The 27,795-nt window shown below is 45.5% G+C and overlaps 1 protein-coding gene across 1 annotated transcript in view; it reads right to left on the bottom strand.

Moving 5' to 3' along the window:
* The window catches only part of plekhg5b (pleckstrin homology domain containing, family G (with RhoGef domain) member 5b), a 50,386-nt gene extending 23,642 nt beyond the window's left edge, over positions 1-26,744 (bottom strand). Inside the window, 2 exon segments of the mRNA XM_060047507.1 lie at positions 13,848-13,924; positions 26,092-26,744. Coding sequence (XP_059903490.1) covers positions 13,848-13,924; positions 26,092-26,173 — 159 coding nt within the window. The 5' untranslated portion in view covers positions 26,174-26,744.
* Positions 26,745-27,795: the final 1,051 nt, after the last annotated feature.

Here is a 27,795-nt window from a genome sequence, read left to right on the forward strand (position 1 = left end):
GAAGGTCCTCCTGAACCCCAACGCCTCACCAACCACTCCCACTCACCCACTGTCCCCCCCACCCCCTTTACCAACAGTCAACACTATTTAATCGCCAAAACCTCACTCCACCTGCTGGACACTGCTTTCTAATCCGTCTGAATAGTGGTGGTGTGACGAGTGGGGGAGCTCCGGGTGTGTGTGTGGGGTATGTGTGTGGACTGACTGCAGCTGAAACACTGCACCCACATAAATACACATACATACACATATATACATACACATACAAGCACCCCTTTTATGAATCCCATTGGCTGCTCCTTGGACAGCTGTGGCTGGCACACACACACACACACACACACACCCCTTTCAACCCCCCCAGCGTCTCTTGTTGGGGCCAACCCACGCCACGTAGCACCTGCTGAGTGGGCTCTTGTTCCAGCGCTGGGCTCACATGCATCCCGACACACACACAACATATCTGTTGGTATGGGGTTCAACTGTTGCGTGGATGTCGACAATTGTACCATATTCGATTTCAGATGTATAACTGTGGTGGGCAGAACAAGAGGGGTGTGTGTGTGTGTGTGTGTGTGTGTTTCAGGGGCTCATCTTGCCTGATGGCAGCCGTCTAACAAGTAGGTTCATTAGAGTATAAGCACAAGTCATCTATCTGCTGCAGACCCAACATCCCACTTTTTATACCAACTTTCTACAAATAGCAGCACCTCATTTCTATTCAAGCATTTAGAATCCAAGGACTCAACGTCAAAGATGTTATCAATACATTTAAATCCTTCAAATCTTGTTGCATGGGCTGAAATGAAAGCTTAGCAGCGAACAACACTCCACACGTGAGCATTAGGGCTACGTTGGTCGGCCTTGTTCATGCTTTAGCTAGCCTATTGTCAGCTTCTCATCAGCATGCAACAGACAGACTTTGGGGGGTTAATATTTCCCTCTTTGTATATTCAACAAGGGTCTTAAATGAGGCCCCAAAAGGGATGGTTGAAGCATTCCGATAGTGCCTCAAACCTGACGGAAATGGTGGACTTTTGAATTAGTTGGGAGTCTTTCCCTTGTCATTAAACAACACAGAGCGGGTCTACAATGTCTTATAGTATCGCTCAACTAAAAACATCAAGCTGAACCCTTCTCATACCTCAGTCTTTGTTGATTTGACACATGAAACCACCTGGCTTTCACACTGCGACCAACACCACACACACAATGCACCGTCTGCCCTCCCTCCCAGCACTCCTTTGAAGCTGCGTCCACAGCAGCAGGTATATCAGCTCCATTATGTCCCTTGCATGGCATTGGTCAACACAAAAAAGATCAAATCAAAGCCCACTTGAACCTCAACAACTCATAACACCAACAGCTACGTGCCCAATGCAGCTCTGGGAGGGCACCATATAGTCGCTTATTCCGCATCGCACGAGAAGCGTTGTCCATTCCTTTGTCCTCTTTGCCAAGACTCTGGTGTCAAGCGGCTCCGTCGGTCGTATTAGTCAGGGGCCCCGAACACTAATCCCTTCCCAGAAGAAGGCCTGCAACAAATAAGGGCCATGTGTATCATCACTGAAGACCTGCTTGGCGGTGGTAAGGGATTGCATCCACTCATCTTTGCCCATAGGGATTGGATGAGTGGATTGCATCCACTCATCTTTGCCCATAAATTGTCTCCTAGTAGCTACAGGTGCATTTTTAAAAAGGCTGGTTCTCACCCTTTCACCAGTTTCTAGTTTTGCCCTTTTCTCTCTGAAAGCTCTCAGCAGGAAGAAGGATAGCTCTCGGCCTCAGCTAAATGGATAGCTCTCGGCCTCAGCTAAATGGATAGCTCTCGGCCTCAAGCTAAATGGATAGCTCTCGGCCTCAAGCTAAATGGATAGCTCTCGGACTGGCCTCCAGCAGAAATGATAGCTCTTGACCTCTTGCCAGAAGGATAGCGCTTGGCCTCTAGCCAGAAGGATAGCGCTTGGCCTCTAGCCAGAAGCCTCTGAGCCCCTCTCTTTCTGCTTAACCTGTCATCAATTCACTTAAGCACAGTCATTCCCATGTTACTTGACATCATAAAATTCATAAATGCTATTAATACATTTACATGATTATAATCCTTTGCTATCATATATTTTATTTTATAGGAAACCCAAATGAACAGAACCTGAAATAAAAATTTACTTCAACTTGAATATTGTGATCCTTTCATCCCAGTCTTTACGCTTCAGCAGCGAGAGAGAAAAAAGCACTGCCTCTGAAACGGTCTGAAGCGGTCGGCGTGACAGCGTATAGTCATGCACGGTCTTGTACAAATAGTGTGATTGTTGTGAGCTCACCAAACACGCCCCGCACCAGACAAGAATGGGGCTGTGTGACTAAGTGCCAAAGATCTGGGGAAGACACCCAGGTGTCAGGTACACATCATAGTCTGCGCACGGCGGGAGCCACCCTCTCCTTTTCACTGCTAAGTGCAAAGACGAATCCTGACCTTTCAAAACGTAAACACGCCGGTGTGGTCACGCACACGCTCGAGGGAGACGGCGAGAGAGAAAGAGAGATCGCTCAAAGACGACCACCGTTGAGAAGCTTCCGGAAAATAAATAAAAGCGGGACCATCTGCTTTCCTCCGATGGAGTTGGGTTAATCCCAATGCTTTTGTTTCCACGACACACACACACACACACACACACACACACACACACACACACACACACACACACACACACACACACACACACACACACACACACACACACACACACACACACACACACACACACACACACACACACGCACACGCACGCACACGCACACACACGCGCGCTTAGAGGAACATCTATGGTGCGCCCGGCAGACACTCGCGGTCTGAGCAGCAGCAGCTGCGGCGCTGCTGAGATCCCCAGCAGCAGCCAAGAAAGATATACTTTCCCAAGTTCGCCCTTTTCAGATATTTCTGAGCGCGCTTCGTGCTCCTCCCCGTCAGGGTCAGAGAGCGCTGCTCGTTCTGTAAGCAACGTTCAACGACCTCCGGGGGCCGGGTGAGTGTGTCCCGGCCCCTCCGCCGGCCGGCCGGCCGGACGAGACGTCCTTTTAACCCTCCCCATGACAGAGTTGCCATTAGCAGGGGGCCTGTGTGGGACGGCAAGCACACAGCGCAACATCAAAGGGAAGCTGGGGGGGGGGGGGGGGGGGGGTTGTGGTCGTGGCCGGGGCCCCGGCTCAGATTTATCCTCCAATAAATGAAGACCGTGCGGCGGGCGTGGAGTGCTGGGCTGGGGGTTGGGTGAGGGGGTTTAGACTGAACCTCCTCTGCCAGCTGCACCCTTTCTTCTGCTGCCATCCGCTCTGCTGGATGGGGGGAGTGGGGAGGGTGGGGAGGGGGAAGGTGTAGATGAGGGTGCCAGAGCCTGGGCTTTTTTTCTTTTACTGCTGGCTCTGTGTGCAACAGCGCTGCCTGCCTTGTATTAACTAGCTGATTCTCCCCTAGGCCTCCCTTGCCCCCCCCCCCCTCCCCCCACCTCCCTCACTCTTTCAACACATATGGATCCACTCAAACAGAGGCACTTGTTGCATCTTACCCTGTCACCACAAGAGCAAGGTGTGCAAGTGTGTCTCAGGGTGAAAGTGTGTGTGTGTGTGTGTGTGTGTGTGTGTGTGTGTGTGTGTGTGTGTGTGTGTGTGTGTGTGTGTGTGTGTGTGTGTGTGTGTGTGTGTGTGTGTGTGTGTGTGTGTGTGTTCGCTTTTGTTTTTCTTGAACATGTGCGCCGCCGGTTCAACAGGAAGTCCCATGCCGGCGGGACGATCTGTTTAATGAGAGTAATGCGGGCCAGATTGATGTGGCTATGACGTCATCGCACGCGATGCCCCGCAGGTGATGACATCATGGAGGTGGGTCACAGAAGGTTCATTGGTGTTTTGGATGGTGTGTGACATGTGTCCAAGCAGAAGCTTGTTTACAATAAATATTAACCAAATCCACAGAGTTGGGCTTTATGAGCTGCATCCTTAAAAAATAAATAACTGATCAGAATATGTCATCCTTTTTTCCCCGAATGAGTATGCCGATAAATTGTCACGCACTATATTTCACCACCCACTCCCTAAACATTGACAGGTTGTTGAGCAAGAGTCATTATTTCTTCCCAGATTACACAAGCCTGCCTCCTAATCATCATCATCATCATCATCATGAGAATAAAACATTACTTCCACATTCAGACATTCGTAGTCGGGGTTCGCAGACATACATCCGCTTCATTTCCCTCTTACCAGAGCAAGTGCTATTGGGGAATCTGCAAAGATTCCAGTGGAATCGACATTCTGAGAGACAATTAAGTAGCTGTGACGTGTGTTTGTCTTTCTGTTTGTTAGACAAGGGCTGGTCAGGGTTAGGGTAAGAGTTCTTTCCGCGGTTTATTCCACTGACTACCACAAACTGTCCAACCTGCACTTCAGAAACACTCACAGGAAAATACTAATTTCTAAGGCGATGGATTCCAACGAAAAGTATGTTTCTACACACAGAAAATAAGTTTTTCCAACAAATCACGCACAAATACAGAAAGGTCTGAAAGTAGGCAAATGTCGTTGTTCAAGAAACAAGAACTTAAAACACAGAACACATTGTCTTTAAAGACACAGAAGCGTCAGGTTTGAAACCAAAAAAAAACTTTTGTTTTTAAACTAAACACTAAACGAGTCTAATTAGATTCCAGCTGAAGCTCCGCCCACCATAAACAACGGATCAAACACGGGAAACGGCGAGCACTCACTCACACCGAGAGACCTCTAATGTTTAGAGACACCGGCCGGCTCGATCACAGGACGGAAGAAACACAAGAGAAGATATTTCAAGCAACAAAAGGATCCTCAAAACACCCAAATCACGTTGTTTTGTTGGCAAAAACACCTAAAAACAAACCATAATACGCAGCAAACTCACCGGGCCCGCGGCTCTGCTCTCACTCTGCTCTGACAAAGTCAAGTGTACTTTATGATCTGCCCTGTGTGTGTGTGTGTGTGTGTGTGAGAGAGTGTGTGTGTTTGTGTGTGATGCAACCATGGGCTGGACTGTGACGCAACCCAGCCGTTCCTATCCATAGCTGCAAGGCAGGAGGAGAAGGAAAGAGACGGAGCGGCCGTTTGACGTAGCAGACACGCCACCCTCCCCATCCCCCCCCCCTTCAGAGAGAAAATAACACAACCTAGAGAACAGAAAAACTAAAAAGAAAAGGGTGGCAAGAGAGAGAGCCTCTCTTTCGCAGACCTCATAAGTGAGACACAAGCTGTTTCCCCTCGCTGTGGACGCTGGAAACGGATGATTTAAAAGTCTTGATGTGGGGGGGGGGGGAGAGAGAGAGGAGAGGCGGGAGGGGCCGTGGCGGGAGAGCCCCCGGGTTGTTGATATAAGTAGCAGATGCGAAATACGCAGACACTTGGGGAAAAAACAGACCTAAACAGTCCAGCAACGGTCGGTCTGGCTGCCGGGTTACACAGGCACACAGCGCTGTGTTGTGCAGCAACACATCTTCCTCAATGGCAATCAGTGGGAAAGCTCAGCAGTGTGTTATATAGTGAGAGGGGGGGGGGGGAATCTTAACTCCCAAATGGCTTAAACATAAAGCGATCGGTCCCCGAATATTGCCGTAAAACCGATATATTTTCACCAGTACCAGGGAAAACCTACTGTAAACTAACCGACGAAGGCTTGAATGCTTATTTTAGAAAATGGACATGTGTGACACACACACACACACACACACACACACACACACACACACACACACACACACACACACACACACACACACACACACACACACACACACACACACACACACACACACACACACACCTTTATTCTAGTCCCAACTTTGAAGCACTCAAACAATCCAACAGTCTTGTCGCCGGAAATCAGTACGGTTTAAGTGTTCACCTACCACCAATCCCGAATGCAGAATCCTTCCCACTTTCACTGACAGCTTTTGACGGCTAGATCCCGAAGGTCCAAAAAACTGGCAGATGTCACAGGGTTTAGATCCCAATCCTAAAGAAAACAGACGCAGCCTCCTCTTTCCGAGCACGTGCCGGGAGAGTCGATAGCGAGTCGGGATAAGCGGAGCGCGTGCGGCGGACGGAACCTCTTCTTTCTGAAAGTTCCCACAGCGGAGCGACGTTCCCGTTGGGACTACCGTTAATCAGACGCGAGAGAGGGAGTGCGGTGAAAGTCTGTGCTGCTCCCACAGGCGAGGGTTAGAGTACACTGTTCCTACAAAACAGACCTGGTCTACCACGCCTTTCTCCTTCGATCACACCCCCGCAGCAACGCCCGTATCCTGGGCTGACTCACGTGGATTCATCACAGATGCACCACGCCGCCAACTTCTAGGTGGGAAATTACAAGTCTCGTCGGGTGTCTGTTTGCATTATTGTTTTGTTGTCCTGTCTTTTGACTTGTTTCTACTTCACTTGATCCTCTTTGTGTATAGCCATCTGATGCAAGGCTTTTTACCCCCCTAATCATAAGGCTTTGTTGTCGTTTGTGGTGTACGCTGGCCCTTTAAAACCCTAACCTGTCGTGGAGTAAGGTCACAGTGGGGACGGGCGGGGGGGGTTCACGAAATGTGCTGACTCTGAATGATGTAACTCTGATGTCGCCATTTAGTTCAAAAATAAGAAATAGACAAGGAACGGCGTGAGAACTAAACTGCCCTAATGAATCGTCATCATCACAGTGGGACCCAATCCACACAATCAATACTGTCTCACGTCCGATGGCCAATACATTGCATTGGACTTCATATTGTTTTTGTTATGGTTGGCATCATTTGTAGGGTGCCCGTGTCTGTGTTCAATATTTTGCCATTGTCGCACACACACACACACACACACACACACACACACACACACACACACACACACACACACACACACACACACACACACACACACACACACACACACACCAAGAGGCCTTTGCTCTTTTGTCATTGGACCTAAGCGCAGATGAGCCATGTTTAAATCCTTCACAATTAGCTAGCCAATTCTGAACTACTCAGAGAAACACAGACTGGGGTACACGTGTAGTTTTGTTTGTGTGCGTGCACATGTGCGTGTTTGCTCGTATCCTTAATCACATGTTTGCTCGTATCCTTAATCAGGCCAAGGTGTTTAAAAAAGGGTTAACCCTGTGCCACACTACCATGGTTGGGAGGCTGAGATGTGGGCATTGCGCCAGTCTCATTATCCTTGATGCACAACCTTGGCAGTACCCTTCATGTGACCCCCGGAGTTCAAATAAAGACAGAACTATTTACCCCATGTCTTCCAAAGAGGATGAGTCGAAAAGAACTAGGGGATAATGGAAAAGAAGAACATGAAAGAGACAGAAAGTACAAAAGCATTATATAAAAGTAACCAAAAGAAAGGAAAGGCGGTTCAATGGTTTTAAGCTGATGATGCAAAGGAAGGGGGAATTTAAAGCAGAATGGAGTTAAAGGTCCACTATGCAACTTCGGGCATTTCTTCGCTGTTTTCTTGGTTTTGGCACGCACATTTCTCTACACAGCACCCCCTACAGCTTCGTAGTAGATATTTCACAACACTGTCGTAACAACTAGTTGACGACCCTTCCCCATGCACTTCTACACGAGCCATGTGCATTTGTTTTCAAAGTAGCCGGCGAATGCGTGGAGCCATGTCCGAAGTAGATGTTCATAAAGTGTAGGCAAGGTTATACATTTTTAAAATGGTGCATTTGTATTGCAATAAACATAAATCCATCCTTTTTTATAGTTGACGGGGAGAATTTATATCCTAGATTATAATTGTTTTATCTTAGGTTGAACAGAACAATCAGTGTAAGAGTGTTGGCCAACATAATAATCTAAATAAACCTGGATTCAGTCTGTATCTGGGGGACGAGACAGACGAACAGCAAAACACCCATGGAAACAAAGGTGTTTATATGATTGCAACCAAGCAAGCCAGAAACATACAGGGCTCACAACAAAACGGTCGAGAAAACAATTTTTACATGGCTCACAACAAAATGGTTGAGCAAACACATTTGTACAGTGACTATCAACATTAAGAATACCACGAAGACAAAGTTCACCCAAGGGTACTTTCAATTTCAAAAGCAACACGGCCAAGTCGGCGTCTGATTTGCAGTCTTCTTTTTCTTTCAGTTCACGCTATTCCTGAAAAGCTTGCCCAACGTTTACTCGTGTCTGGCCTCTCTGTCAGTCTCCCTTTTCTCTTCTTCTGTTCCTCCGACATTGGGTTTCTCTGTCTCTTTTTAGTCGGCTGATCTATAATGAATGTAACAATCCCTTAGTTACTTATGTTTATATCGAGCCGGTTCCGTGTTTGGGGTCTGTGCCGTAAAGCAATTCGTTACTTCGCGAGACCCGAGACTCCCGCGAGAGTGGGCGGCGGGTCGCCGGCAGAAACATATTCCTTTTCTCCGCCAAGATGCGCAAGGGGGAGTCGAAACAACGAACAATCGAACAAAAATGTATAATAGAACCATCGCAATGACTCTTAGCCTGTTATATTAAGGTAAATCAAGCCAAAAAAGTTGAATAGTTCCCCTTTCACTCGTGTCTGATCTCTTTTCTGGTCCATTCTTCTTTTGTTCCACCGACAGTCTCCTCTTGGGTCCCTTATCAGTCGATTGATCCACGATGAATGCAACAATTGCCTCGTAACTGGCTGTTTATATCTAGCCGGTGCCATGTTTGGGTGTGTGTCTGTGCCGTAAAGCATTTTCGAAACTACAATCTGACTACATTTTCGAGGCGCGATTGGATACTTCCGCTGCGTCACATCCGGATTGTGTCGGTCCGAACAGAGCAAGTTGCATATGCGCTTTTTCCTTGGAGAGGTGACATGGGGCAATGACACACCCACCAAACGACCCAGAAATGGTTGCAGAACCATCAGAAGAACTCTCAACCAGCATAATTAATGTAATTTTGGCTAAAAAAGTTGCATAGTGGGCCTTTAATAAATCACAAATGTGGTTGGGTCTCGTCACCCTGACGTTGCGGTCCCTCTTGGGCCACGACCGTTTTTCGGTGGAAACCCTTACTCATCCCGTCACGATAATGACACGCTTTACAATTGCAGATTTCTTCCCTAGCGTCGCCTCTAACTAAGCCGCGCCGATTGCCAGTCTAACAACACTTCATTAGGCAGCAGTTGTTTACACACTTGAGGAAAAGGCAAACCGACAATTAGTGGGCTTTGCCATGGAGTGGTGCTTCGCATGCGAGGGACTTGGGGATGTTTTCTCAGCCCATCATCGGTGACGGTGGTGGTGGGGTCACCTCTTTAGCCTTTGCAATATCGGTTGGCCCCTGACCAAGACCTTTCCACCAGACCTGCCAGTCAGGTGGCGTCTTCCTGTTATGGACCCTTCTGTCGCTATGCTGCTTCCTGTCATGGTTGCTCCTGAGGGATGAGGGGCTCGAGATGGCGTCACTAGGACCCCCTTGTCAATGTTTCTACTTCCTACTCCCCCCTGGCAAGACATTCTTTGGATTGTTGCACATCAACAAATGCACATTCTGCTTTTTTTTTACATTCTAAAAACACCAGTAAGGATGGGCATGCATTCCAGAGGTTCCCCCGTGTATTGTTTCAAATGTTTTTGGCCATCCCTTTGTTAACTGTTCTCCTGACTTACACTTGTTGTGACCGCATGGAAGTTCCAGTTATATAGAGAATATTGGAATAGTCCAATCAAGGTATATGAGGACAGTGGACACCATAACTAAAATAGGTAAACTCTCAAAAGTTTCCTATTTTTAGAAGAATAGCACACAGTTCTATAAAAAGAATATTGTTTCATCCTTAAAGAATGTACGCAAGTCATGAAACTCTCTCCCCAGACTAGTTATTTTGGAACATTTCAGGACCATCCCTTCACCAAGGACTGGAAAAGTACAGCAGTGTTTAAGGGCCATTCTGATTGGTTCCCTGCGAGTGACAGTGTGTGTAGACGTGTGCACGAGAGAGGGCTGAAAGCCTGTTGTGGCCTGCTGTTGGAGTGCACAGTGTTTGGAAGAATGAAGAAACACTGAAGACTGAAGTCCAACTACCATTTAAAACCAGGCTAGTGGCTGAAGGACATGCAGCCAAGGTTGACAGCTTCATATTAACCATTACATGTAAAAGCTTAACACGGGTAGAGCGGGATACATGGCATTTGCCCTATACAGTGAGCTATTAAAATAAGAAATAGCCCTGTATTGCAACTCTTATGCAACCCTGCTTTAAAAACCCTAAAGTTTAATCGTAATGAATTACCAAGCCTAATATTAAACAGGAGTCTTACGTAAGCTTGCATACACATATGACTGGATGATTTAGCTTTTAAACAAAGTATTGGCGACAGAATAAAACGTCTATACGAAAAACAAAATAAAAAAAAGAAAATAGTAAGTAACATGTGGAGTTAGTGGGAAAGACTAATAACGGCCAAGAGCATTTAATCCAAGTTCTGACTCCAAATTAAACACTGGATGTGGTGGAAATATTACAAGACCACCTTTTATGTGTACTAGTGGCCCATTGTATGGTGTGACCATAGAGTTTCTACAAAAATGTTCCACATTAATCTTTTCCTAAGGTTCATTAAAACAGTGGTGTGGTTTTAGGTACCAAAATCTAATCTTAGTAAATTTCATATCAGCATTTTCCAGAACGCCTCCAAGAACGACCAGAACAATGAAGACAGCCTCTCTAATAGCATGTTCTAACACGGTATTATGCATTCGACATTGCATACAATACACCCAAATCTCGTCTTATTAGCAAAAAATGATTGATTGTTGTCGGATTAGAAAACCTATAGAGATGAGATATTTGCCCATGACACCTCATGACATCACTTCCTACGCAGGTAGAGTTTATCATAACGTGACTGAAAGTGTCTGCCAATATGTCTCAACACGCCAACTTCATGTCTCTGGGTACGTCAGACGTCCACACAGGTTAGGGGGAGAACCTACAGATAAAGACTTCAATAGAGTTCAGCTGAGAGGAGCAAGTGTGAGAGGCCGTATCAATTAAGTATTTCTCCCCGTTTGGAAATACGTACACACAGTTCCCATTCCCGTCCAAAATTAGAAAGTTCAGGAATTCAACTCATCATTTACAACGGTATGAACAATATGACACAACTCTCCTGGATTGGGCAAGTCTGCTCGCCATGAGCAAGCCTTGTTCTGGTTTAAATAATGTTGGCTTCCTCTCAGTGTTACTCATCATGATTTCAGGATTAAAACCGAGCGAAAACAGAAACAACAGATGAAACCTCAAGAATACACTTCTTTTTTTTTAAGGGGTTGGGTTGAGAGTGTGACTGAGGAAGATTGGGACGGACAGAAATAGATCCTGGGTGGGGAGACATGCTAATGAAACCGCCTCATTCTTTTTCACGTCAAGAAAAACGTCTCACAGTTTCTCACTCTCTTCCACCCCCCCCCCACCTCTCTCTCTCGCTCTCTTTTCTCTGCCGCCAGCTGTTTAGCACTGGGAGGGGCCTGGTTGCCACGGGAACCCACACCTTCAAGACTCTTGTCTGGTCCTGTCCTATAGAAGGCTCAAAGAAACTGAGGGAGGGAGGGAAAGGGAGGAGGTTAGGAACGGGCGATCGGGGGATGAAGGGGCAACAGGAGCAAGCTTAGGCCACTTTTGAGCTCAAATCTAACAAATAGAGTCTGGTCCTCCACTGGTCCACAGGTACCTGATCAAACACCTCTGACATAGCCCCCGTCCCCCCCATCCCGATAGCCACCTGCCAAGCCCGGCATGAGCCACTCTCTGAACTGCACCAACCACAGCAGGAAGGAGAGAGACAATGCTAAGCTCCCCTTCGGCTGTGGAGCTGCGCCATCAAAGCTAGCGGGATCTGTGTCAGGTGGTGACAACATGGAAGGAGTGTGTGTGTGTGTGTGTGTGTGTGTGTGTGTGTGTGTGTGTGTGTGTGTGTGTGTGTGTGTGTGTGTGTGTGTGTGTGTGGCGGGACACCTGGTGTGATTGAATAGCTTTCAGATGAACTCAGCGCAACCCGCACGCACACAAAAAGGCTAGGTCTCCTCAGCCCAGGTGTGACTGGAGGAGATGGGGCTCCGTGGGGAGTCTCGTGGCTATGCGGCACCGAGCCCAATAACGAAGCCCTGCCTCGGGACCAAACTGGATTTAACAGGAAAACGGCAGCGGGGAGGGAGAGAGCCCCAGAACAGGGGAACGCAGAGAAGCCCTCCCGTCCCGTACTGTTTGGATCTGCTCTGTGTCTTGTTGCCAAACAGGCCCCTCTTCAAAGAGATTGGACTTAAAATATATATACACTTTCAGTACTCTTAAAATCACTGCTAAAAGCTTTAAGTGTTTTTTTGTTCAAAGTAAAAAAAAAAAAAATCCTTTGATGCCACAGTGAGTGAGTGAGTGAGTGAGAGAAAGAGAAAGAGAAAGACAGACATCTGAGCATGCTTCAATTCACGGTCAAATGGTACATTTATGTTCTCAATATGTTTGGATCTGTTTATGGCTCTCAGTAGCATTAAGATAGTAAGAGGAGAGAGAGAGAACGAACAAGAGAGAGCGAGAGACTGAACACATAACCTGAACACATTGTTGTGACATTGCCCTCTGCTGTTTAAGATGAGATACAAAAACCAGTCTGCCTGCTTCCCAGAGATGAGACGGGACCAAAGAGAGGCCTGTGTCCAACAAATCCATAACCAGGATCAACAACACGACTCAATATGGTAAACAGTTACACCTCGGTGGAAACCTTCCAATCCCGTGTTGCTCTCAGAAGGCCGTCATGATCAGCCGATTACGTTGACTAACAGCGACTCACAACATGAGTCACCTTTTCTGATTAATAGGAGTTCACTGTAATGTTAGTGTTTAGTTGTTGGTCAGACTTGCTCCACTCTTTTCGCTCCGTCAAGTGGGATGAGCTGTCCTCTGTCGTCAGTCTGTCCAACTCATCCCCCGTACGTCGGTCTGTCCCTCGTAGTCCTATTACATAACATCGGCCCCTCACCCCAGCCAGAGGGGACGCACGGTGTCACACACTATTTGTCCCTATTTGTGGCTGCCCGATGTGACAGACAGACATACAGACAGACAGACAGAAAGACACACTTCAAGAAAGCCAGAGGCCCTTTATTAGAGCCGTTTGTTGAAAGAAAAATAGAAACGACGAGATTGTTTTTGTATTGGGGGGGGGTTGGGGGAAGGGGGGGCTACTGCACGCAATTCTCTGAGGCAATGGTGGAAGAGATGGCAGATAGGGGAGCAGGTAAGTCCTTAAGCGCTCCCCCACTTCCTGCTGGACTTTATTGTTCTCTATTTATAAGTCCTAGCCCTCTTGCTGTCGTAGGAGCAACCGTCCAGCTCGGTAACTCGCTTCTGTCTCTCTCCTCTTCCTCGTCTCCATTACACACGTTGGCTGTATTGGAGGGTTGAGGGAGTACCCTCTATACCCCTAGGTCATGAGGTCGTTCTACATATAGACCAAACTTAGAAAAAGCTAACTTCACTTAAACAGAGCCAAATCGAGAGAAGGTTGAGTCAGTCGGCAGGGAACGCTATCCTCAAATCCCTTTCTCTCCCTCTCTCTTGGCCAGACTCCCGTTTACCAATCCAGCAGCTTCAAAGGAATAATTCATTTCACAGTCTAGTGGGCAGGGAGCAACACACACCCTTTTGACACCTAAAAATAACACACACACACACACACACACACACACACACACACACACACACACACACACACACACACACACACACACACACACACACACACACACACACACACACACACACACACACACACACACTACCTTGGAGGCCCTGCGGCGTTCCGGGCACTCGGGGTTCTGGCAGACCACCCAGTCCTCCTCCTGCAGGGGCTTCTCGTCTGGAAAGAAGAAGAGACGTTTGACTTAATCTTGGAGAGTATAGTCAGGGGACGGGTAGGCATCAGACCAGGCCAGACTCAACACTGGACATATGAAGACAATGACAGCCTTTTATGAGTGAGGTTAACCCTGTGACAAAAACTAATTTGTAAATACTGCCGCAAAGGGGATTGATTAATAATAATAAATTATATTTATGTAGCGCATTTCAAACTCAAGGACACTTAAAAGGACGCGATTTAAGACCAACTTATTAAGTGAGAAATACAAAAAAAACTTCCTGTTTTATATAAACACAAGTCAAACTTTGTTGCTAGGAGTGTGTCATCGTATGGATTTAAGACATCACCACATCAACAAGCCAAAGTGTTACAGTCCGGATCTGAAGGAACAAGTGAACACCAGAGGCCAGTCTTCAGCAAGCGTTCATGGCCAGCGTCCTTTAAAACATAAACAAACAATGCCCTGGTCCACAGTCAGAGCTAGGTCACGCAGAGCAAGAGCTGCAGCTTTTGCTGGCCTGGTAGCAGAACGAGTCACCTTCGAGTCAACCGCTAAAGCTACACCCCAAGGGTCAAAGGGGAGGACGACAATCAGCGTAATTGGTGCCCGATGCGGGGCCCGCCCGAAACCCCCTCCGACAGGGGGGCAGGGCTTTGTTGCCTAAAACTGTCTTGGGTCAAGCCTTCCACTCTGACCTGGTTCAAATGGCAGGAAGAAAGCATGCAGCAGCCCTCCACCACAGCACTCCCACACGCATACAGCCAGACTTGGGTCAGGCTTCTATAAGCTGTAGCTTCTGTAGAAGAGACACATCGGTCCCAGGGTCCTCGCAAGAGCTCTAGCTGCTGGCAGCAGAAGGGAGCCTCCAGCTTTTATAGAAATGCGTGGACACATACACATCCATATTTACCCCAACGGAAATCGGAGAGAGCGCGAGAGAGCGAGGCGTCAGAGGGTGTGTGTGTGTGTGAGAGGGGTGTTGGTTTGTGTGTGTGTGTTTTTTGGGGAATAAATATGCACATTTGAAAGCAGTAGCAAGACTCAAGAGTCTGGAGGGGTGATCTGTCTGTCTGCCTGTCAGGCGCTGATGAGGAAAGGAGCAGCTGTTGCCTTGTGGTTTGGAATACAGATGTGCATCTGTGTTGTCACTCCCTCAGCCTGACTCAGCGGAAACCCAAATGGCACGCTCAGGCTAAACGACTGGTGATAAAAAGCAAGCACCCATCATTGCAATCTCGCTGTCAACCACCGGCCTGACTCTCCTGACCAACATCGTAAAGCCACGTAGTAACCACTAGCCGTAGCTCCTCATTACCCATCCATAGTCTTCCTCACCTCCCTCAAGCGTCATGTCCACATATCCATTGTTTCAGGTTCAGCTTCCTTTTATACTTATCCTGTTTTATACCAAAACCGCTCTTTCCTGCAGAACATTCAAACACAGCCTTCTTTCGTTGATCTCTTCACCTCTCCCTTTGCTCTTTCCCTCTCGCTCGCTCTCTTTTGCCCTCGTTTGCTCCCGCTCTCTCCCTGATGAACAGGAATTCCTGAACTCAGCACTGCTGATTAAGCCTAAAAACAAACCGACACAGGCACACACACGCTGCACACAAGTGTGCACGTGACACCACACAATGAACCTGTGAACTAAAAAGGGACAGATTCCCCGCAAGCCGTCATGTGCTCCAAAACACACAAACAATCTCCAGTTCAACTACCGTGCGCACAAATTAATCCGTTGCCACGGATGAGCGGCCTCTGTCATCTACAGTTTGTACTTGTAGCCAGGGCCAAAGCTAAAACAAACCTAACCAGCACAACCAAATGGGCCACAATCCATTCACTTCCCACTTCTACCATGCTTTATGGAATTGAAGACCACCACAAACCATTAGTATTTTGGTAACTCTCGCTTGGCTGCTTGGATTACTGGTATAAAAAAAAGATTGTACTACAATCTTTTTAATAGAGAATGTCAAAAAATGAGAAGATTCAACCTCATATGACAGCCGGAAACAGAATCAACAATCCTAGCATCACAAGAAACATTGTGGCTTCACTGATGCAGTAGTAATTGCTTTGTAAAGGACATTCCCTTAAAGGCTGTAGCTGCACCCAAAGGCCCTCCAGCGGTGCACCCAGATAGCTCACCTGGAGGAGAGGTGACCTTTTTTTATCTGCATAGTATTGATACCAGCTTTAATTTTTTCCTACCCCCAACTCTCCCCCCCACCCCTAATTTTGAGAAAACGGTAACGTAACAATGCACCTCTAGGCCAGGAGGAAAGGTTATGCAACGGCTCCGGTGAAGGGACAATAGACAGATGGGAGGAAGACGGGAAGGCACGCCGACAAGGAAACCTGGCAGGGAGCTCGGCCAAGGGGCAGCAGAGATAGATGCACGCTAGCGACACTTGAGGGATGGGTGTGGGAGAAATAGAAGCTGGCGGGACTCGACGTAGCCGGTGAGAGACGATCAGGCTGAGGATGACATGGCTCAAGGGAAGAGCAGGCTGGCAGGGGGTGCCAAGGAAGAGGTGGCGCGTGCAGGAAGCTCTGGGGAGACTGCGGTACAGATGGGCACGCAAGGCCAGCCGGCTGGGGCGGACCGCTATGCTGCGTGCCAACGCGACCTGTGCAGCCTGCTGTGGGACACATGCTCAACATAGCTACCTTTGTTTTTCATCCAAAAGGGCGAGTTTGGCATTTCAAAGGAAAAAAATGAGCTGTTCCACTGTTCCACATGATGATTGCCGTTGTGTAATGTTAATAAAAAAAGCTTAATAGAAAACCATGTTTGAATGCTGCACACTGAATTGAACAATGGAATCACAGCTGTATCGTGTTCCTCCATGGCTAAATAAGGCCAGGTCTGGTGGACAGACGCGAGTTCTTGATCCAATCTGTAGCACGCAGCCAACATCAGGGCAGGGGTTTCAGCGGCAGTGGGGGCCGGGAAAAAAAATATCCTGTTCGTGTTATTTTACCCCCGCAGTGCACCACCCCCCCCCCCCTTCCACAAACCTACTGGCTTTATTAGCATATGAAACATGTGTTTACATTGCCATCGCAGGTAAGAATCGTTCGACATAAAATTAAGAAAAATGGACACCCAAACCTCATAAGATGGGGAGATTCAAAAACAAGCTGATTGGATAGTTTGGTCTGCGGTCGTCTCATTGGATAGCTTGGACTGCCTTTGGCTGGATGAATAGTGTGGACTGCTGTTGGCTGATAAAAAGGTGGAACATTCTTTCTCCCATCACGTCACATGCAAGGGAAACAAACTGTAGGGCAGGATAAGGCCCCAACTTAATTACACTATGATCGTGTTTAAGGAAGGTCACGTAGGGAGTGTTACATAATGTGGATTTTTTTCGAGAGCATTTATGTCCCAAGCATACAGTAATTGGTCAGAAGGGCTCACAGCACCTTGTGTGTCATGCAATTCTTCATGAGACGGGTGGTGGGTTCAAGTAGCAGACACAAAGAGAAAGAGAGGTATGTTCCCTCATTACTGGAATCCCAAGCCGATTAGTAACCCTGGAATGTTGCTATTCGGTATAGGGATAGTGTACACGGAAAGGGGATGCTAGTTAATAATACAATACGATTATGCTTGAATAAGGTTGGCAGTGTTTAGACATCCCATTGTAGTCCCTTAATATCGCATACAAGTCACTTGGTGACTCATCAAGTAGCGCTTGACAAGTCAAATCCCTGTTTTCAGATCTTACTCGAAAGAAAACATAAAATAAGATGTACAATGTACAGTATTGTGGTGAACTAGGTTCTACACGGATTTGAGCCATGCACAAAGCAGACTAAAGTTTGGAAAGGGAAAGAAACTGGTTGCGATGGTGAGGGGTCCTAATGTACAGGTCTTGTACATTAGGTTAATTGGATAGATGTTGCTGGCTTTTCCTTCAAGGTCCGACTACGTTGGTTTGATGACAATCCGCTCACGATCGATAGAGCCCAGTATGGGACATCACATAATCTGATTATGCACTTGCTGAAGCTAAAGAAAGATATTCAGGCAGTAGAAACCTAGTTTAGCCATATTCTGTTCAGTGGTTTTCTGATTCACCCCCATAAACCCCAATGGCGCCACCGATACATTGCTGCCACAAAAACATAGAAAGGGATCCTACCTGCACCCTGGTTCCTTTGTGTTATACACACATTTGATTCAGTGTTCAACAACACATCTTTCAAGCAGTGCGATATAACATTTTTATATACATAATGAATTTGTTATCCACCCACTTCAAAAGACAAAGTCAGTGGCACAGTGACAAACCGAACAACTAAAGCAAGCTTCCTTGTTTCTAATAAACAGATACCAAATGCGGTCTTAAAGCCTCTATCAAAGTAAAATGATCAACACAGGGCAAGGAGAGCTGCATTTGTCAATGTGCCTCGCCACAGACAACAGATAAGTCAGCCCGACACATATAAACAAACTTGTAAAGTCCGGCCATGATGTGAACCACCGTCATATGGGTCACCCTCTTCTAATCTATATATAATTATTTTTGTTGTTCACCCAGATGGAGGTCAAATGGATAGTGGCACTATTGATTTTGATTACAACTTCCGAGTCAATATGGTGACAGAAACAATGAACTTACTGACAGGCTACAAGCAAGTAATGAATAGATGTAAAGAGTTCAAATCCATTCTAAATAAAGCCCCTTCACATGTCAGAATCAGAATCACGATACCGGTGTCGCATCTACTGAGTGCTTAAAGAGACCATTCACTCTTCAGAGTTAATAAGCTTTAAGAAGGTTGGCACCAATATCCAGGATGTGTTGCTGAGTGTGGAGGGCCCGCATAATCAGACATGGATTTGAGTCGTTGCGTTGAGACTGGTGAGTGTCGGGCTTGAAACAGGAATGGGGGTGTGTGACTGAGTAGAGCCATGGTTCTGGAGTTCCTCTAAGCTGCCGGTGGCTGAAACTGAAGCTTGAGAAAGAGAAAAGGAGCCCTAAGCCGGGGAGAGCTGACGTTGAGTGCAGCAGCAGAGTAAGGAAAATGTTGGTGCCCGCGCTTAATTACAAGCGAGGGTAAAAAAAATAAAAAAGGTGAGGATCAAAGCCTGTTCACTCTGGGGAGCTCCTCCTCTCTAGGGCCAAATCTGCCAGACAGGTCGGCCTTTAACGGCGACCACCCCTCAGCTAAGTGGAGCAGGAGGGCTAAAAAAAAAAAAAGCCGGAACACCAAAAGCCGGTTGGCACAGAGGGCAGGATAAAAAGCATTCCTCCCCACGGTTCAATCTTATCACTTTCCTTTGGCTAATGGAATAAAAAGAGGGGCTGTGTAGCTGGGGGAAAATAAATCCGGCGTGCTCCTGGGCCGTGCCATAAAGCCCCGAGAGGAGGCAAGAGGCATCTCAGTTCAGCGAGGCACTTCTTTACTGGTAAATATTTCATCTCTGGGGCTGTTCCCATTCCCACTTTCCTCACCTCTTCACACCCATGTGAGGGGCTCCCCATACCAGGTCAACGTTCCAAGACTGGGACGGTGGAAACAAATAGGAGTGCTTTTCCATGATGGTGCTGAAATGCTCGAGCCAGAATAGCAGATCCATGTGAACCAGAATCATCTGCTTGCACTAACGTTTCATATAACAGTGTGAGGTAATGCCTCATCTATATTTGATAGTATGAAGTACCTTCCCATTTTAGATGAATAAATAGGAGCCATTATGGAATAGATTCCTTTGTAATGACAAAAATTGACCGTAGCAATGGCGGGGGGGGGGGTCTACATTACCCTGAATAACATTAACTTGTTAATAGGTGGGGTGATGATTACTAAACCACTTTTTGGCAAGTCACATGTGCCTGGTGGTTGAGCAGGACTAGAGGCAACAAGAGGAAGTAGCAACAGTAAAAACGTCCACAATGAATGATGCCGCTGCTTACCTACGCCCTCCTATACATCGTGCTCTGCAGCGTCTATCTATTCATATTTACTACAACTCTAAAGCACAAATCCATCATCAAAACAGCAGTTCTGACATATGGAGATTAGAATTGGGCTCTCTTACTGAGAAATGTTAAATACAAATACAATCCCATACAGTGATAATCCTGGGGGCAAAATTGGAAATCCCAATTCCTGGTGCAGGCTCAGATTAAGGATAGATATGGGAGATGTCTTCCGTAAGGATGCCTGACAGCTTTCATTTTTTAACAATGTTTTCAGGAACATTGTATTCCCCTACACACGCAGGGTCCATTTAGAGTACTCAAAAGCACTTGTATACTATGCATACAAGTACAAGCATACGCCTATTAAAAACCTGTAATAATTTGTAAACATATCTAAATATGCTGCGACACACAATGGAAAGCTAGAAAGGGAATATTTAGTGTCCAAAAGGTTATCTTTACAGCCTGCTGTACCAATATTACAACCTGGACTTCAGAAATAATGTGCATCATCCAAATTCCCCAAAGTTATGTTTGAAATTAACTTGAGTAGCTAGCTATTCCAGAGGTTGCTCGTCTCGTTGTAACTTAATACAATTATATAATATAGTGACAGAAAAGACGGCCTCATATATAATTATCTATAACATATAATCAGCTTTGAAACAATGAAAAAGCTTCTTCATCATCGGGACACATTTATGAACACACCCCAGCCCATTTCACACCTTACCATGAAGATCATAAAAGACATCCATGGCGGAGGACCAGGAATACCGCTCCATTCCCTCTTCCATTAGAGAGGGTGGCAGAGCATCCAACTCATAGGCACCTCTCTTCTTCCAGTACATGAACATCTTGAGCTGGTCCTGTGTTTTACCGCTCAATAGTCCAAAAGGTCAAAAAAATTGGCTGGTCTGATGCCTACCCTCATTTTGAGTCGTACAACACTAAAAGGATGGGGGTGGACTCTCCGAGACAAATCTCCCACTGACCAACCCAGACTTCCATGAAAGATTGATCAAATGAACTCCCGGCAACTTCGGGTCCTTCTCATATGCCATCTCGAAAAATGCATACATCACAAACCTCAACGGCCCAATTGGCTAATCAAGGGCACCCCACTTGCTTTGAGCTCAACTAAATCAAATAAATTTAAAAAGTATTAAAGCTTTTTCAACAAAACAAATTAAATCCAATCTAAAACTAATTAGTTTACCATCCCAGGTATAGCATGCAAATACAAATTAGGTTTTCAAGAAGTAGATTAAATCGTAAAATGATACGGACATACAACATTTGCCCTGATTAAATACATTTGAATAAGTCCCTTCAGGTGGAATCCTGATGTTTTTTGCATGCAGCATCATGTTGATTATTAAAGTCATGTTGCTGTAAATTCATTACTCAAACATCCATAAATGCAACTTCTGAACAACGTAAAGAAACATGTTAACCCCGAGTCCCCAAGTTACAAGAAAAACGATATCTCAAGGTCTTCCTAAAAATGTGTGGCTGACTGAATCCCATAAGAAAAAAAGATTGCAGATGCAGTCACCCTCTCCATGGCTCCACCACGGCTGTATCCATGGTCAACTTTCCTAAACTGGTGTGCAAGACAAGCTGCTCATGTCAAACTCCTGTGTAGGATTTGGGAGAAAAAAAATGGTAATGGGGGGTGGGGGGACTCAACCCACTCCAGCAGACAAGTGTAGTATTCATGCAGAGGTGAGTTGCATGCTGGGACGGGCAATGTCGGCCAATGGCCTTTAGACGTAGTCACACAAAGATCTCTTTTAAACCTCCTCCCACACCCAGAGTGGACTTTCTTCATGATTTGTACAGAACTGTAAAAGTCTTACATTTTTCTGCATTAATTACAGCCCACGCCTTTTATGTCTCCTCAAAGATTTGTTCTTTTGCATAAATGCAATTCTTACAGTGAGTTTAATTAAACAGGGCTAATCTAATGTAGCAGAGATCCTTAACCCTCAGAGGATGAAGGGCCTAATCTCCACCCTAGACACAACATAGACCCACAACACAAGATGTACTAATGTCTGGAGGGGAAGCGCCCCATGTAGATAGCAGAGACCAGCCATAATATTTTCCCCGGACTATTGCTGAAAAGGTTGATGCACTGCTATTATGCATCTAAAAATGGGAAAAGAATCACTGCGAGTATCCAGCGAGCCAGGCAAGGGAAAGGGAGGAACGTTGTCACACACACACCAACCCAAATGTCCAATTTTGGTATAAGAAATTAGAGGGTAGAATGGGAGCTAGGTTCTGCAGACATATGGTAATGATCCCCAACCCGCCTTGAGCACAGTTTCCTATTTAATGAAGCGGCCGTGCAGCATGAGAACCTCGCTGCAAACCCCACAGGCCAATTTCCACCTACTGCACAAACAAAGGAAGAGGACTGGAGGAGGTGTCGTCCCCCGTTCACAACCGTCATGAGGAGGACGAGTGGACGGACGCACTTCTCATGCTCCGTTCAAACACAAGGGCTATGGTGGATTTAGAAACACAGAGGCTTGTTAAGCTATGATGAGACCTGCATCAAATACATTTTATTAGATCGCTAAAGAAAATCCTCAGAGGAACACCATTCTGTTAGATTTTTTAGATCTTAGCTGTTGTTCAGCTGCGTGGAGCTCCTGGGTGTTACACAGTTCAGCTTCGTTCCTCTTTGAGTGGGAAGGTGAGAAGCTTAGCTATAAGACCAGGGTGCTGCCACATAGGTGCGCCAACTTTAATGATGACAAATGTATCACTTTGTCAATCAAATAAAACAAAAGAAACACAATAAAATGTTCTTGTAGTTAATGATGGCCATTAGGGAGCATGGGTTACAATGATGTGCCTTAAGATGTGCCTGTATTACGTGAGCAATAGCTTGAGTGGCACTATTTAAAAAGACATCCCAACACAGCACTTATTTCTGGATCCCCACGTCGTAAATTTTTCAAAGTGAAATGGAAGTGTTGAATGCGGTGCTCGAGCGAGTGTGTGTCTGCCTTGAAGACAGAACGAACACAATACATCCGCGTTACCCATGAGGCGGTAAATTGGCCCTCAACACACTAACTGAAGTATTATGGGGCCGTTGGAGAAATTTGTTGTTTAACAAAGTGCCAGCATAATTAGGAGCTGAAGGACTCAGTAGTACCGGAGTGTCTACGCCTCAGTGTTGACAGTGAGAGTGCAGTGGAGGGCTTGTGCGTGACCATGTGGAGAAGGTTACGTTATATTTAGCAAGGTTGCGCATCTCACGGACCGAGTTAACCCTTCACTGACACTCCCAGACGTCGAGCGCAGAGGTAGGGGGGGGGGAGTTTATTATCACTGAGTAAAAGCCGAAGCGAGCTCTTTCCTTTGCTAGCAATATGGTATACCAAATATGCAATCTGCGTAATGGAAGATGTAATGCATATCACAAAGTCTTATTCACATATGAGCCTGGGTGAGTATTGTTATTAAAAGGACACATTTTTATTTTAATAACAACAAAAGAAATGATATATATTTTTTTGAAATACTTTTTTTTTTTTTTATCACCATTGACAGCAATGTGACACACACTTTGCACAGCACAAGCCCAGGACCCAGGTGGGCCAACACTTTGAACCAAATGCATCAACAATAAATAGCACTATTCAGGTTCTCAGAGCTTTTGTGCAGGAACAATCCATCAGTGCATGGGGTCGACTCCCTTGTGTGCCCATGGAACAGGGCGGGTAGGACCGAGTAAATTGCCATCAAACATATCATTTCAAAGTTCATACAGCTCTTCAGAGGGACAACAGCACATCAACTTGTTGAGATGAATAATCCTATAATTGAAACCATCTGGCTGAAATTGCAGGCTGTCAAAGGTCCACCAATAACAGACTTTGGAGAAAATCAAAACACCTATTCCATGAAAGGATGGTTATTACCATAAAGATAGCTGTAATATTAGTAAACAGTCATTTGACCAGGTGGGAGCATTTTGACTACAGGATATAATCAGGAATAAACATTTGCCATTATGCTTGGAGCGTTCAAGGCCATCTGTAAGTTTCTTTCTATCCTTGAAACCAAGCCCAACAGACATATTGCTTAGTCTACAGAGATACAGTACAACTTTGACCCTCATCGACTTTCTCTGTTACAAATAATATTGACGTTGGTAACTAGACTTTAATTTAATAAAAAATATTTTCCTTTTTCAAACATATTCCAACATAAATATGGCTCACGTTATAATATGAAGCCAACAAAAGATGAATGACTTAAGCCGTTCTTTAGTGGAATTCAATACTCAGGTGAAATTAAAGAGAGTACAGGAAACCAATAAGAAAAGCCTTTGGCTCTGCCGTATTCTTTGTATAATAATTTAAAACAGCTGACACTAGTTTATGAATGAATACCCCTTCCGGGCGAGGCCAGCCTTTGCAATTTGAACCAAAGTTATAAACCCATGTATTCCTTGGAACACAATGAGCAAGGTGAAGCACAGGTGAATAGTGCACTATATGACAGTATCTATCTATACTGTGGTCTGATGGTTCTGTTCTTTGGTGGGGCCTGATGGGAAATTATATCACAGAGGGGTAGTGGGGCGGGGTGGCCTCCAGCTGTGAGCGTATGTTATATCGGATTACCTCATGGTTGAGGGGCGACATCGGAAATTACTTTGCCGAGCGGTGTGGAAGCCACTGATTTACAGTCTGGGACAATGTACTCGATATCGAGCCAAAATAAGCATTGATCCCTATTCAAATGTAAATATTCTGTGATTTCAAAGAAAAGCTATGCGCATAGCTGAGCAATTCTTATGAATATTTCTTACGTTTTTACAGATTGAGTGTTCCAATTGTTTGGTTACAAAGATTGTTTTCCTTTTTAAAAAAAAAAAGATAGGTGATATGAACATACATTGTTTTTAAGATAAACCAACGTTTCTGTGGAAAAACCCAATACACACCGTTCAATTCACTCCATGATTATGATCAAGAATCCGGCTATAATATCTACCTCATGAAAGGAGAATGGAACTGAAAGCAGAGCCACACAACTATTCTGTAATAGGACAGAAACAGACATGCTTTGACTAGCTAAGCTTGAGCAGTAAAAGTCAATGGGGAGAGGCAAAGAAGCAGAACTCACTCTAGACCAGACTAGCAACAGGAAAACACAGAAAGTAAAAAGACGCAAGGAGTAAATGATGGTGGGAAAGAAAAAAGTGGAACAATGGGAGATAATCTGAAGAAGGACGTTTAGATGGTCACGAGCAATGGGCCAGGCCTTACACCAGATTATAGGAGGCAGACTAGCTAGGGCTTTGCAGCCATGTGTCCGTCAGGTTCTGAGTGCACTGTGAGCGGTCCATCTCCAATCCATGTCGATTTGGATAGTTAATGGGATTTGTTTGAATATGAAATGCCTTCAAATAGGTGCAAACAATTAAAGTGAAATGCCTGACATATTAACACCACATTCATATCCGTCAATAATATCTCCCCCATTTATGGTTTTGGGGAATATAATCTAGACATCTGCTCTCAGATTAGACTAGTGTGTTTAAGACAGGCTTAGGACTCTGCTGGCCTGGAACACTGAGGTGTTCCAGACTCTGCTAATTAGGCCGCTCAGCGTTAACTCCATGCTGACCTTGCTTACTGTATGAACACATTGGCTGACCACACTGTGGCAATGTGAACGGTGTGACAGCGTATAAATGAACTTCATGTAAAGGCAATGGGTAATGTTGCTGGCATACTAGCCTCAGACGGTCATGTATAGTCGCTAGAGGCATAGTCAGGTTTTATTTTGAGAGATTGCAACCAAATATGTAGGCCAATTTTTTTTTTTTTTTGGAAATATGTTGTGTCTTAAAATGAGGGACAATGGTGCCAATTTTAAATGTCCCAACTCCATTTGAGGTTTGGATTCACGATGCCTAGAGTGTAAATGAGTCCATCCAACATATTAGAGCCCAATTCTTGAGCAAAAACGTTTTAATCCACCCGTTCACTTGTTGCGATGGGAAGATAATGTCTTGTTTATGAAATTGAAACGTCTCTATCTGTCCCGGTCCCGGACCAGCCTACATAACCTACAATGCCCATGTGACCAATTGTCCCGTGAAATCCGATATTTGAATAGATCCAACACCATTAATACCAGACAAAACGAATACAACGCCATACATGTCACACAATATTACTTACTGAGTCGTAGTTTTAGACCAAGCCAACTCCTCGGGGGTGATTTGTGGAGAACTGAATTCATGGTCCACTTGCTCGGAACCATCTAAGCATGCGATCCTCCTGGAGACTCCTCGACGCAGGTCTGCTCCGTCGTGGATTAGATGTAAATGAGAATTCCTTCACGTCTTCATTGTGCTTTTCTAAAATAGTGTCCTTGTCTTGTAGCTTCGTTTCACACTCGTTAGCCTCTTTGGTCTAATGTGTAGGGTCAATTGTGAAAATTGGTGCTCAGATCACGATTAATGCACTAAATTATTGACAGAAGTAACATTTTGCATTCCCCTCTCCAGCGTCAGTGTTTGTATGATGTTAAACGTGACAAAGCAGTACACAACGACCTGTTGATGCAATCTGTGCGAAGATCTCCTCGAGGTCCACTGTATCTTTTTGTTAGCAAAGGTTCGTCCAGATCCCAATACGTGTTCAATACGGAACAGGATATATTCTACGTCCATACCACTCGACACAAGTTAAATCACCGCCATCAACTCTAAATTAGGTTCTGTTAAAGTTTGTCACGTTTCCCCCTCCTTGCCTCGATCGAAGTTGGCTGACAATCAACCATCAGCTCCTCTGTTCCATTCATTCAGACCACCTCAACCTGGATCTACAAAGAATCGCCGTTTCTGTGACGATGTCAACATGTCGCCGCTAGGGGCGCCGAAGACACCAAGACTCACCGTATTCATTGTATAAACATCTGCAAACCCTGGATGCTGCAAACCAACGCAATAAGAGATGGCCTACATAACATTTAGAAAAAAAAAAGTGGAATACATAAACCATTACATTAACAAATATTTTTTAATAGTTGGTAATTACTTTATTTTGATCACGTTGAACTTGAATCCAGTCATCCAGGTGTGTGTGTGTGTGTGTGTGTGTGTGTGTGTGTGTGTGTGTGTGTGTGTGTGTGTGTGTGTGTGTGTGTTATTACATGCAAAACATGTCCCAACACAACATAGGGAAGCTATTATTTACCTTAGGGCAAGAGTAAATCAAACCTGTCTGACAGCCACGCAGCACCTTCTATTTAGTCCTGGCCCCAGGTAAACAGCTTATTCAAAGCTGTGTTGACAAACACACACACAAACCACACGGAGATAGGGCACAACACACCAGCTACTTCCATGAGCGAATCTGTTACTGTTAGATGGGTGGTCCTCATACTTTCTTCTACAGTTCCATAACACCCCCCCCCCCCCCTCCCCCCTCCTCCTTAGGAGTTAAAGCCTAATATGTTCACCGGACCAACAAAGCAGTCAAGTCCTGCACAGGAGTATCTTTTTACCACAGTCATCATCTCAGAGTACTGTGGTAAAAATGGAACAGTTTATAACTGTAGGATAAAAAATAACTCATTGTATTTTCCAATTGGGATTTGGATTACCGGTACATACAAACCAGGAGAAAGTATACCTCCTACATAAAACAAAGATGACTTTCCGCCCTCTAATATTGACTGTGGAGCCTTTTTACAAACCATGGTGATTTCCTCTATTGTGTCACTGTGTTTGCCCCCAATATGTTCAGACTTGAGTGGATGGCTCTCTTTATTCTGCATGAGCTCTATTGGAAAATGCCCATCCTGGGAAAGTGAAAACAATGACACAACCACAATGTAGCTCTGCTTGTTTGACTGTGCGCGCGCAGACACACACACAC

The sequence above is a fragment of the Gadus macrocephalus genome, chromosome 1, assembly GCF_031168955.1.
Source record: "Gadus macrocephalus chromosome 1, ASM3116895v1".
Classification (NCBI taxonomy): Eukaryota; Metazoa; Chordata; class Actinopteri; order Gadiformes; family Gadidae; genus Gadus; species Gadus macrocephalus.